Genomic DNA, 11,794 nt, shown 5'->3' on the forward strand with positions numbered 1-11,794 from the left:
ATCACACTCTGTCCACTCTCGTGAGCAGTGCCCCTAGAAGACGCATGTATGAAGCTTGCTTAGAAAATGAAAGAGTTGCAACAACAAATTCAACATGGTAAACAGTTTCAAAATATATATATATATATATATATATATATATATATATATATATATATACACACACACACACACACACACACACACACACACACACAGAGGAGAGAGAGAGAAGTGGAGCAGAGTCAGCACTGGGAGACACAGCTGAGTGCACCAGGGGCACATGGAGGGGGTGGCAGAGACATACCACAGAGGAGATAGGTGTGTGGCAGCAGTAGGAGAGGTCTGACACCCGGGACGGGGCACTGGAAGCCACACACTGACAGGCCGTACACCCAGGCGCCCAGCTGGTGACAGGGGAGCACCGGTGAACACGTATAGGGGGTTACAGTAGTAACACAGGGGGGCGGGGAGACAGCTGAGCAGCAACATGTGACTCAAACAATAGATGCGCGGCGGCCAGGTGACCCGTGTACTCACTTGGAGGACCAGCCTCTCCATTTCACCAGGTACTCCGCGGTGCCCTGCGGGGAGAGAGAGAGATCGGGAGGTCACTGCTGGGTACGGGAGAGAGGGGGCGGAGGCGGCGGGCTGGGGCTATAGGGCGACATTACCTTTCGAAGCCTCTTGCTCAGGATACACTCCGCCGCGAAGACCTGCTCCCCGACGGCGCTCAGCTCCTCCATGATTCCCGCAGGCGGCGGGCTGGCGCGTCTCCCGCTGCGGCGTCTGTCTCCCGCTGCACGCACTAGTGTCCCGCGACTTCGGCTACATACACATACACACACACAAAGCCAGCGCGAGAGCGAGCAGAAACGCGCGCCCCGTCTCTCTTAGTAACCAATGAGACGGCGGCGCTTCTCTCCCAAGGTCCAATCGCAAGGCGCAACACAGAGATGCATCTGGGACTGCCGGAGGAGGGATACGGCTTGCTGGATTTACATAACCCCGCCCACATTCCAGGATTCGGGCGTGGCCTTTGTGGAGCTCTACTTTCATACGCTGCGATGTGCTTGCAGCTGGCTCAGCTGTGCATTATGGGAAGGGTCCTTTATTATGGTAGGAAGACACCTCTTCCTACACAAGCATATCCCACCCTGTGCAATGATTTATAATACTAAACTTAGTTTCCACTTCACTTATTACAGTCACCTGAGCTGTATTCATTAGTATCAAGTTCACCTCCATGTACAAAGCAGCATAATGTTTTTGGTCTTTATAAATAATGGATAATAGCATTGATACCTAGATCAAAGTCTAAATTTAACAAAGTAAAAAATGAAAAGTATACCCAAGGTGCTGGAATGGAAATATCAGCATAACAAAAAGGCATATTTAAATCTACCTTGGTAAATAATATCAATGAGTGAATCAAGTTGCTGTGTTGAATGGTAGCCGACCAAAAAATGCAAATAAAGAAAAAGAAAACCGGCGTTGCCTTCACTCTATACAATTCGGTTGATTCAGACATTGGCCCTCATTCCGAGTCGTTCGCTCGGTATTTTTCATCGCATCGCAGTGAAATTCCGCTTAGTGCGCATGCGCAATAATCGCACTGCGACTGCGCCAAGTATCTTTGCTATGAAGAAAGTATTTTTACTCACGGCTTTTTCATCGCTCCGGCGATCGTAATGTGATTGACAGGAAATGGGTGTTACTGGGCGGAAACACGGCGTTTTATGGGCGTGTGGCTGAAAACGCTACCGTTTCCGGAAAAAACGCAGGAGTGGCCGGAGAAACGGGGGAGTGGTTGGGCGAACGCTGGGTGTGTTTGTGACGTCAAACCAGGAACGACAAGCACTGAACTGATCGCACAGGCAGAGTAAGTCTGAAGCTACTCTAAAACTGCTAAGTAGTTTGTGATCGCAATATTGCGAATACATCGGTCGCAATTTTAAGATGCTAAGATACACTCCCAGTAGGCGGCGGCTTAGCGTGTGTAACTCTGCTAAATTCGCCTTGCGACCGATCAACTCGGAATGAGGGCCATTGTTTCTTCACTTTGCGGCGGGATTTCTGAGAGAGAATACAGTAACCACTATTGGCTCCTCATTTATTGTGTGCACAAGTAGATGTATGATGAAACAGCATTATGGGGGGGAAGTGGTATCAGAGCACATTATATGCGCTGATACCGCTTCTACCCCATGTATTTCTGTGGTGATGTGTGTAAGCACGCCGATGGGCCACCCTATGTATGATCGGTCTGGCACTGACCGTTCCGACAGCTACAGCTATGGATTTCGACAGCTGCAGCTATCGTTACCCCCTCACCACAGCAGGGACAGCTCTGTTCCCGTCTGCACGCGAGATCTTGCGCACGCCCAGTGGAGCTGGCCTCACAGTGAGACACAGCGCATTAGCACTAGGCTGATGCACTGTGGGGTCCTGTAGGGATCATTGGAGGGGAGAGGTTTCACTCCCCCACTCCAACATCTGAGATTTTAATACATCTCGTCACTACTGCTTCCTGATCACCTTGGTAACCAATTTGTCTGAATGACAGTTTTTGTCCTGGTACACATCGTCCCAGTGTGTACCCAGCTTAACGCATAAAATAAGTTTTAAAAAATGACAGGAGCTGATTGATTGGTATTTTGGGGAAATTCAATTGCCGGCAAAGGCCTTTGCCCGACCGAATCAGCACAGCACCGGCCACACTATAGGGTAGGGGAATCTCGCACAAAAGTGTTTGCTACCCCATAGGGTAGCGAGTACTTATGTGCAATTCAAGCATTTGGCTGGCCAGGCGAAGGTTGGGAGAAGGAGTACCATTGCCAGCATTTAAATTCAGCAGAAACAGCAATTTGTATCCTTCGCCTGAAATTTAATTCCCCACTTTTCTTTCTCTAAGCTTTGATAACTCTCCCCCCATGTGTGGTAATACAGGTGTCGGTGAGCACCTGTCCAAGTGTTGCAGAAAGTTTCCGAAGCAACCTACTACCAGTGTGCATTTATAATATAAATGGCTCCATTTAAGAACTTAACATTATCAGTGGCATATTTTGTTTAATATCACAGTGATACCAAGGAATATGTTCCTGGTATTTAACAACACTGATGTCCAGCGAGGTCCCGCAGTGTTCCCCTCCTAGGCAGTGCTCCCTTCTGTGCCAGTGATGGGCTACTGAGTGGAATGTCAGCTCTCACGAGTAGGGCCCTCTTCCCTCATGTGCATATCCATTTCTTACTTTAATAATCCTCGACTGCCCCAAATCCTGCAGTTTTCGGCCACCCTGATACTTATCGCAGTGTCATCTGCTGAATAGAAAAAAATGATCATATTGCCACTCCACTGTAGATACAGGGATCAGTACGAAATCCCACCGGACGGGATCCCGGCGGTCGGAATCCTGACCGGCACAATCCCGTCAGGGGGGCGAGCGCAATGCAGCCCCTTGCGGGCTCGCTGCGCTCGGCACACTAATTTATTCTCCCTCTATGGGTGTCGTGGACACCCACAGAGGGAGAATATGTCGGGATTGTGCCAGTCTGGATTCCGGTGTTGGTATTCTGACCGCCGGGATTCCGTCCAGCGGGATCTTGACCGCATCCCGTAGATACAAACATGCAATACTCAGCACCTGTTGTTTTGTTACCCTGTACTTATCTTATACTGTCTTCAAATGTAAGTCACTGTTTTCCTTTTTTGATTATTTATGTACTCTGTAATTGGGCGCTGGGGAACCCATGTGGCGCCATATAAATAAAGGATAATAATAATAATAATAATAATAGTATGCATGTGCGATAGCAGTCTGCATTACACTTTCACCTACAGGGGCTCAGCAAGGCTTAAAGCCCATTTATTTATTAAAGGAGTTATTGCTCATTCTTATATGAATAAAGCCCAGGGAATGATAAACAATGAAATCAATAACTATTCACTATGATTGCTCTATTATTAGATAAACCTGTTGTTCATCTGGTATTATAAAAACTGTCGAGTGTAGGTAGATTAAAGGGGTCAGTGGTGAAGCATATTTACATAGTATTTACCAAATAAATAAATAAAAATAAGAATTTACTCACCGGTAATTCTATTTCTCGTAGTCCGTAGTGGATGCTGGGGACTCCGTAAGGACCATGGGGAATAGCGGGCTCCGCAGGAGACTGGGCACTCTAAAGAAAGATTTAGTACTATCTGGTGTGCTCTGGCTCCTCCGTCTATGCCCCTCCTCCAGACCTCAGTTAAGGAAACTGTGCCCGGATGAGCTGACATTACAAGGAAAGGATTTTGGAATCCAGGGTAAGACTCATACCAGCCACACCAATCACACTGTACAACTTGTGATAAACTTACCCAGTTAACAGTATGAACAACAACTGAGCATCACTCAACCGATGCTACATAACCATAACCCTTTGTTAAGCAATAACTATATACACGTATTGCAGAAAGTCCGCACTTGGGATGGGCGCCCAGCATCCACTACGGACTACGAGAAATAGAATTACCGGTAAGTAAATTCTTATTTTCTCTAACGTCCTAGTGGATGCTGGGGACTCCGTAAGGACCATGGGGATTATACCAAAGCTCCCAAACGGGCAGGAGAGTGCGGATGACTCTGCAGCAGGGGCGGAACTACTGGCGGGGCAGGCAGTGCATTGCACTGGGGCCCCGCCGCACTCAAGGGCCCACAGCCGCCGGCCGGCATTACATGAATGAGTCACAATGACTCATTGTATGTCATGCCGCAGCCACACACCAGCGCTCCCGTGACCCGCCCGTCATAAGGAACGATTCTGGCCACCCGCACACGAAGGAGGGAGGAGGGTCCGTCCCTCCCTCCCTCATATACAAACAGGTCACAGTCTCTCAGTGAAGGATAGAGCCGCAGCAGCGCTTTGTTACTGGTGGAGGCGCTGCTGCTGCTGCTCCTCTGCTTCACTATAGGCTGTCTCTGAGAACAGCCTATAGGGAAGCAGAGGGGCAGCAGCAGCAGCGCCTCCACCAGTAACACAGCGCTGCTGCGGCTCCCTCCTTCACCTCCCTCCTCCTTCTTCTCTACTGCCCGGGAAGCTGCACCGAGGAGCCTGAGCCAACAGAGAGGGTAAGTATAATTCTTCTTTCTTTCTTTCTTTCTTTCTTTCTTTCTTTCTTTCTTTCTTTCTTTCTTTCTTTCTTTCTTTCTTTCTTTCTTTCTTTCTCTTTCTTTTTTTATTTGTTGGGACTGCCTGCCGCAATGTGTAAAAAGGGGGGACTGCCTGCCGCTATGTATAAAAATGGGGAATCTGCCTGCCGCAATGTAAAAAATGGGGAATCTGCCTGCCGCAATGTAAAAATGGGGAATCTGCCTGCCGCAATGTGTAAAAATGGGGAATCTGCCTGCCGCAATGTAAAAATGGGGAATCTGCCTGCCGCAATGTGTAAAAATGGGGAATCTGCCTGCCGCTATGTATAAAAATGGGGAATCTGCCTGCCGCTATGTATAAAAATGGGGAATCTGCCTGCCGCTATGTGTAAAAAGGTAGAATCTGCCTGCCGTAATGTGTAAAAAGGGCACGCTATCTGCCGTTATGTGTAAAAGTGTATGGTGTCTGCCGTAATGTGTAAAATGGGGACGCTGTCTGCCGTAATGTGTAAAATGGGGACGCTGTCTGCCGTAATGTGTAAAAAGTGCACGCTGTCTGCCGCTATGTGTAACGAGGGCACGCTGTCTGCCGCTATGTGTAACGAGGGCACGCTGTCTGCCATTGTGTAAAAAGTGTATGCTGTCTGCCGCTATGTGTAACGAGGGCACGCTGTCTGCCGTTATGTGTAAAAAGTGCACACTGTCTGCCGTTATGTGTAAAAAGGGGAATCTGTTCGCTGTAAGGAGTAAAAGGGTCTCTACCTGGTGTAGTGGTGCTACTGTGCGGCGTGATTTGAAGAATGGAGACTACTGTGCACCGTTTTATGAATTGGTATTATTTTGTGGACACACCCCTTCCCCACGAAGCCACGCCACTATGTATTTTTGCGCGCGCCTACGGCGCGCACTGCCCATGGGGTGGACTTGGATGGGATGGGGGGGGGGGCCCAAAGCATTTTGTTGCACCTGGGCCCACCGCTTGCTTGTTCCGCCACTGCTCTGCAGCACCGAATGGGCAAACACCAGGTCCTCCTCAGCCAGGGTATCAAACTTGTAGAACTTTGCAAATGTGTTTGAACCCGACCAAGTAGCAGCTCGGCAAAGCTGTAATGCCGAGACCCCTCGGGCAGCCGCCCAAGAAGAGCCCACCTTCCTTGTGGAATGGGCTTTCACTGATTTTGGATGCGGCAATCCAGCCGCAGAATGAGCCTGCTGAATCGTGTTACAGATCCAGCGAGCAATGGTTTGCTTTGAAGCAGGAGCACCCAGCTTGTTGGATGCATACAGGACAAACAGCGAGTCAGTTTTCCTGACTCCAGCCGTCCTGGCAACATAGATCTTCAAAGCCCTGACTACATCAAGCAACTTGGAATCCTCCAAGTCCTTAGTAGCCGCAGGCACCACAATGGGTTGGTTCAGATGAAAAGATGACACCACCTTTGGCAGAAACTGCGGACGAGTTCGCAATTCTGCCCTGTCCATATGGAAAACCAGATAGGGGCTTTTACATGACAAAGCCGCCAATTCTGACACACGCCTAGCTGAGGCTAGGGCCAACAGCATGACCACTTTCCACGTGAGATACTTTAGCTCCACTGTCTTAAGTGGCTCAAACCAGTGGGATTTCAGGAAAGCCAAGACCACGTTAAGATCCCAAGGTGCCACTGGTGGTACAAAAGGAGGCTGAATATGCAGCACTCCCTTAACAAACGTCTGAACCTCCGGCAGTGAAGCCAGTTCTTTTTGAAAGAAAATGGATAGGGCCGAAATCTGGACCTTTATGGACCCTAATTTTAGGCCCATAGTCACACCTGACTGTAGGAAGTGCAGGAATCGACCCAGCTGGAATTCCTCTGTAGGGGCCTTCCTGGCCTCACACCAAGCAACATATTTTCGCCATATACGGTGATAATGTTTTGCTGTCACGTCCTTCCTAGCCTTTATCAGCGCAGGAATAACTGCTTCCGAAATGCCCTTTTCTGCTAGGATCCGGCGTTCAACCGCCATGCCGTCAAACGCATCCGCGGTAAGTCTTGGAACAGACAGGGCCCCTGTTGCAACAGGTCCTGTTTGAGAGGCAGAGGCCATGGGTCTTCTGTGAGCATTTCTTGCAGTTCCGGGTACCAAGTCCTTCTTGGCCAATCCGGAACAATGAGTATTGTTCTCACTCCTCTTTTTCTTACGATTCTCAGTACCCTGGGTATGAGAGGAAGAGGAGGAAACACATAGACCGACTGGAATACCCAGGGTGTCACCAGTGCGTCCACAGCTATCGCCTGAGGGTCCCTTGACCTGGCGCAATACCTCTTTAATTTTTTGTTGAGGCGGGACGCCATCATGTCCACCTGTGGCAGCTCCCATCGATTTACAATCTGCGTGAAGACTTCTTGATGAAGTCCCCACTCTCCCGGGTGGAGGTCGTGTCTGCTGAGGAAGTCTGCTTCCCAGTTGTCCACTCCCAGAATGAACACTGCTGACAGTGCTTGCACGTGATTCTCCGCCCAACGAAGAATCCTGGTGGCTTCCGCCATTGCCACCCTGCTTCTTGTGCCGCCCTGGCGGTTTACATGAGCGACTGCCGTGATGTTGTCTGACTGAATCAGCACTGGTTATTCTCGAAGCAGAGGCTCCGCTTGACTCAGGGCGTTGTATATGGCCCGTAGCTCCAGGATATTTATGTGCAGACAAGTCTCCTGACTTGACCACAACCCTTGGAAGTTTCTTCCTTGAGTGACTGCCCCCCACCCTCGGAGGCTTGCATCCGTGGTCACCAGGACCCAGTCCTGTATGCCGAATCTGCGGCCCTCGAGGAGGTGAGCACCTTGTAGCCACCACAGAAGAGACACCCTGGCCCTGGGGGACAGGGTGATCATCCGATGCATCTGAAGATGCGATCCGGACCACTTGTCCAGCAGATCCCACTGAAAGATCCTCGCATGGAACCTGCCGAAGGGAATGGCTTCGTATGACGCCACCATCTTTTCCAGGACTCGTGTGCAGTGATGCACCGACACCTGTTTTGGCTTTAGGAGGTCTCTGACCAGAGTCACGAGCTCCTGAGCCTTCTTCTCCGGGAGAAACACCTTCTTCTGGACTGTGTCCAGAATCATGCCCAGGAAGGGCAGACGCGTCGCAGGAATCAGCTGCGACTTTGGAATGTTTAGAATCCAGCCGTGCTGACGCAACACTTCCTGTGATCAGCAACTGCTCCCTGGACCTCGCCTTTATGAGGAGATCGTCCAAGTATGGGATAATTGTAACCCCTTGCTTCCGAAGGAGCACCATCATTTCCGCCATCACCTTGGTAAAAACTCTCGGTGCCGTGGACAGGCCGAATGGCAACGTCTGGAATTGGTAATGACAGTCCCGTACCACAAACCTGAGGTACTCCTGATGAGGCGGATAAATGGGGACATGCAAGTAAGCATCCTTGATGTCCAGAGACACCATAAAATCCCCTTCCTCCAGGCTTGGAATGACCGCTCTGAGCGATTCCATTTTGAACTTGAATTTCTTCAGAGAAATGTTCAGGGATTTTAAATTTAAAATGGGTCTGACCGAACCGTTCGGTTTCGGTACCACAAACATAGTGGAATAGTAGCCCCTTCCCCGTTGAAGGGGGGGAACCTCTACCACCACCTGCTGGAGAAAAAGTTTGTGAATTGCCGCCAACACTATCTCCCTTTCCATGGGGGAAGTTGGTAAGGCCGATTTTAGGTAACGGTGAGGGGGCATCACCTCGAATTCCAGCTTGTATCCCTGAGACACAATTTGTATAGCCCAAGGATCCACCTGTGAGCGAACCCACTGGTGGCTGAAATGTCGGAGACGCGTCCCCACGACTCCTGGCTCCTCAGACAGAGTATCCGTCCATGCAGCTACCGCACTACACATCCAGGCCGAAGCAATTGCTGGCCTCAGCAGTGTGCCAGAATGTGTATAAATAGACTTCAGGATAGCTTCCTGCTTTCTATCCGCAGGATCCTTTAGGGGGCCGTATCCGGAGACGGCAGGGCCACCTTCTTAGACAAGCGTGTCAACGCCTTGTCTACCCTAGGGGAGGATTCCCAGCGTAACCTGTCCGTTGGCGGGAAAGGATACGCCATAAGTAATCTCTTGGAAACTATCACCTTCCTGTCAGGGGAATCCCACGCTTTTTCACATAATTCATTTAATGCATGTGAAGGGGGAAAAGTCACTTCATGCTTTTTCTCCCCATACATATAAATCCTCTTGTCAGGGACAGGATTTTCCTCAGAAATGTGTAATACATCCTTCATTGCTACAATCATGTAGCGGATGGCTTTAGTCATTTTAGGCTGCAACTTTGCCTCATCGTCATCGACACTGGAGTCAGATTCCATGTCGACATCTGTGTCAACTATCTGGGATAGTGTGCGCTTTTGAGACCCCGACGGCCTATGCGCTGTAGGATCAGGCATGGGTTGAGACCCTGACTGTCCCACGGTTACAGTTTTATCCAATCTGTTATGCAAGGAGTTTACATTATCATTTAACACCTTCCACATATCCATCCAATCAGGTGTCGGCACCGTCGGCGGCGACACCACACTCAGCTGCACTTGTTCTGCCTCCACGTATCCTTCCTCATCAAACATGTCGACACAGGCGTACCGACACACAGCACACACACAGGGAATGCTCTGACTGAGGACAGGACCCCACAAAGGCTTTTGGGGAGACAGAGAGAGAGTATGCCAGCACACACCCCAGCGCTATATAACCCAGGGATTACACTGTACCTTAGTGTTTACCCTGTAGCTGCTGTTAATATATCTCTGCGCCTAAATTTATGTGCTCCCCCTCTCTTTTTTACCCTCTAATGCACCTGTATACTGCAGGGGAGAGCCTGGGGAGCGTCCTTCCAGCGGAGCTGTGAAGAGAAAATGGCGCTGGTGTGCTGAGGAAGAAGGCCCCGCCCCCTCAGCGGCGGGCTTCTGTCCCGCTTTAATGTGTAAAAAATGGCGGGGGCTCGGGCATATATACAGTCCCAGACTGTATATTAGAGATGTGCACTTGAAATTTTTCGGGTTTTGTGTTTTGGTTTTGGGTTCGGTTCCGCGGCCGTGTTTTGGGTTCGACCGCGTTTTGGCAAAACCTCACCGAATTTTTTTTGTCGGATTCGGGTGTGTTTTGGATTCGGGTGTTTTTTTCAAAAAACACTAAAAAACAGCTTAAATCATAGAATTTGGGGGTCATTTTGATCCCAAAGTATTATTAACCTCAAAAACCATAATTTCCACTCATTTTCAGTCTATTCTGAATACCTCACACCTCACAATATTATTTTTAGTCCTAAAATTTGCACCGAGGTCGCTGGATGACTAAGCTAAGCGACCCTAGTGGCCGACACAAACAACTGGCCCATCTAGGAGTGGCACTGCAGTGTCACGCAGGATGGCCCTTCCAAAAAACACTCCCCAAACAGCACATGACGCAAAGAAAAAAAGAGGCGCAATGAGGTAGCTGTGTGAGTAAGATAAGCGACCCTAGTGGCCGACACAAACACCTGGCCCATCTAGGAGTGGCACTGCAGTGTCACGCAGGATGGCCCTTCCAAAAAAAACTCCCCAAACAGCGCATGACGCAAAGAAAAAAAGAGGCGCAATGAGGTAGCTGTGTGAGTAAGATAAGCGACCCTAGTGGCCGACACAAACACCTGGCCCATCTAGTAGTGGCACTGCAGTGTCACGCAGGATGGCCCTTCCAAAAAACACTCCCCAAACAGCACATGACGCAAAGAAAAATGAAAGAAAAAAGAGGTGCAAGATGGAATTGTCCTTGGGCCCTCCCACCCACCATTATGTTGTATAAACAGGACATGCACACTTTAACCAACCCATCATTTCAGTGACAGGGTCTGCCACACGACTGTGACTGAAATGACGGGTTGGTTTGGACCCCCACCGAAAAAGAAGCAATTAATCTCTCCTTGCACAAACTGGCTCTACAGAGGCAAGATGTCCACCTCATCATCATCCTCCGATATATCACCGTGTACATCCCGCTCCTCACAGATTATCAATTCGTCCCCACTGGAATCCACCATCTCAGCTCCCTGTGTACTTTGTGGAGGCAATTGCTGCTGGTCAATGTCTCCACGGAGGAATTGATTATAATTCATTTTAATGAACATCATCTTCTCCACATTTTCTGGAAGTAACCTCGTACGCCGATTGCTGACAAGGTGAGCGGCGGCACTAAACACTCTTTCGGAGTACACACTTGTGGGAGGGCAACTTAGGTAGAATAAAGCCAGTTTGTGCAAGGGCCTCCAAATTGCCTCTTTTTCCTGCCAGTATAAGTACGGACTGTCTGACGTGCCTACTTGGATGCGGTCACTCATATAATCCTCCACCATTCTTTCAATGGGGAGAGAATCATATGCAGTGACAGTAGACGACATGTCCGTAATCGTTGTCAGGTCCTTCAGTCCGGACCAGATGTCAGCATCAGCAGTCGCTCCAGACTGCCCTGCATCACCGCCAGCGGGTGGGCTCGGAATTCTGAGCCTTTTCCTCGCACCCCCAGTTGCGGGAGAATGTGAAGGAGGAGATGTTGACAGGTCGCGTTCCGCTTGACTTGACAATTTTGTCACCAGCAGGTCTTTGAACCCCAGCAGACTTGTGTGTGCCGGAAAGAGAGATCCAAGGTAGGTT

The 11,794-nt window shown here is 49.6% G+C and overlaps 1 protein-coding gene across 1 annotated transcript in view; it reads right to left on the reverse strand.

Moving 5' to 3' along the window:
* The window catches only part of CBX2 (chromobox 2), a 56,614-nt gene extending 55,669 nt beyond the window's left edge, over positions 1-945 (reverse strand). Inside the window, exons 1-2 of the mRNA XM_063961286.1 lie at positions 654-945; positions 520-563 (exon numbers count right to left, since the gene is read on the reverse strand). Coding sequence (XP_063817356.1) covers positions 520-563; positions 654-725 — 116 coding nt within the window. The 5' untranslated portion in view covers positions 726-945. The remainder of the gene's footprint in view (positions 1-519; positions 564-653) is intronic.
* Between the last annotated feature and the right edge of the window lie 10,849 nt (positions 946-11,794).

Source organism: Pseudophryne corroboree, chromosome 3, assembly GCF_028390025.1.
Source record: "Pseudophryne corroboree isolate aPseCor3 chromosome 3, aPseCor3.hap2, whole genome shotgun sequence".
Taxonomy (NCBI): domain Eukaryota; kingdom Metazoa; phylum Chordata; class Amphibia; order Anura; family Myobatrachidae; genus Pseudophryne; species Pseudophryne corroboree.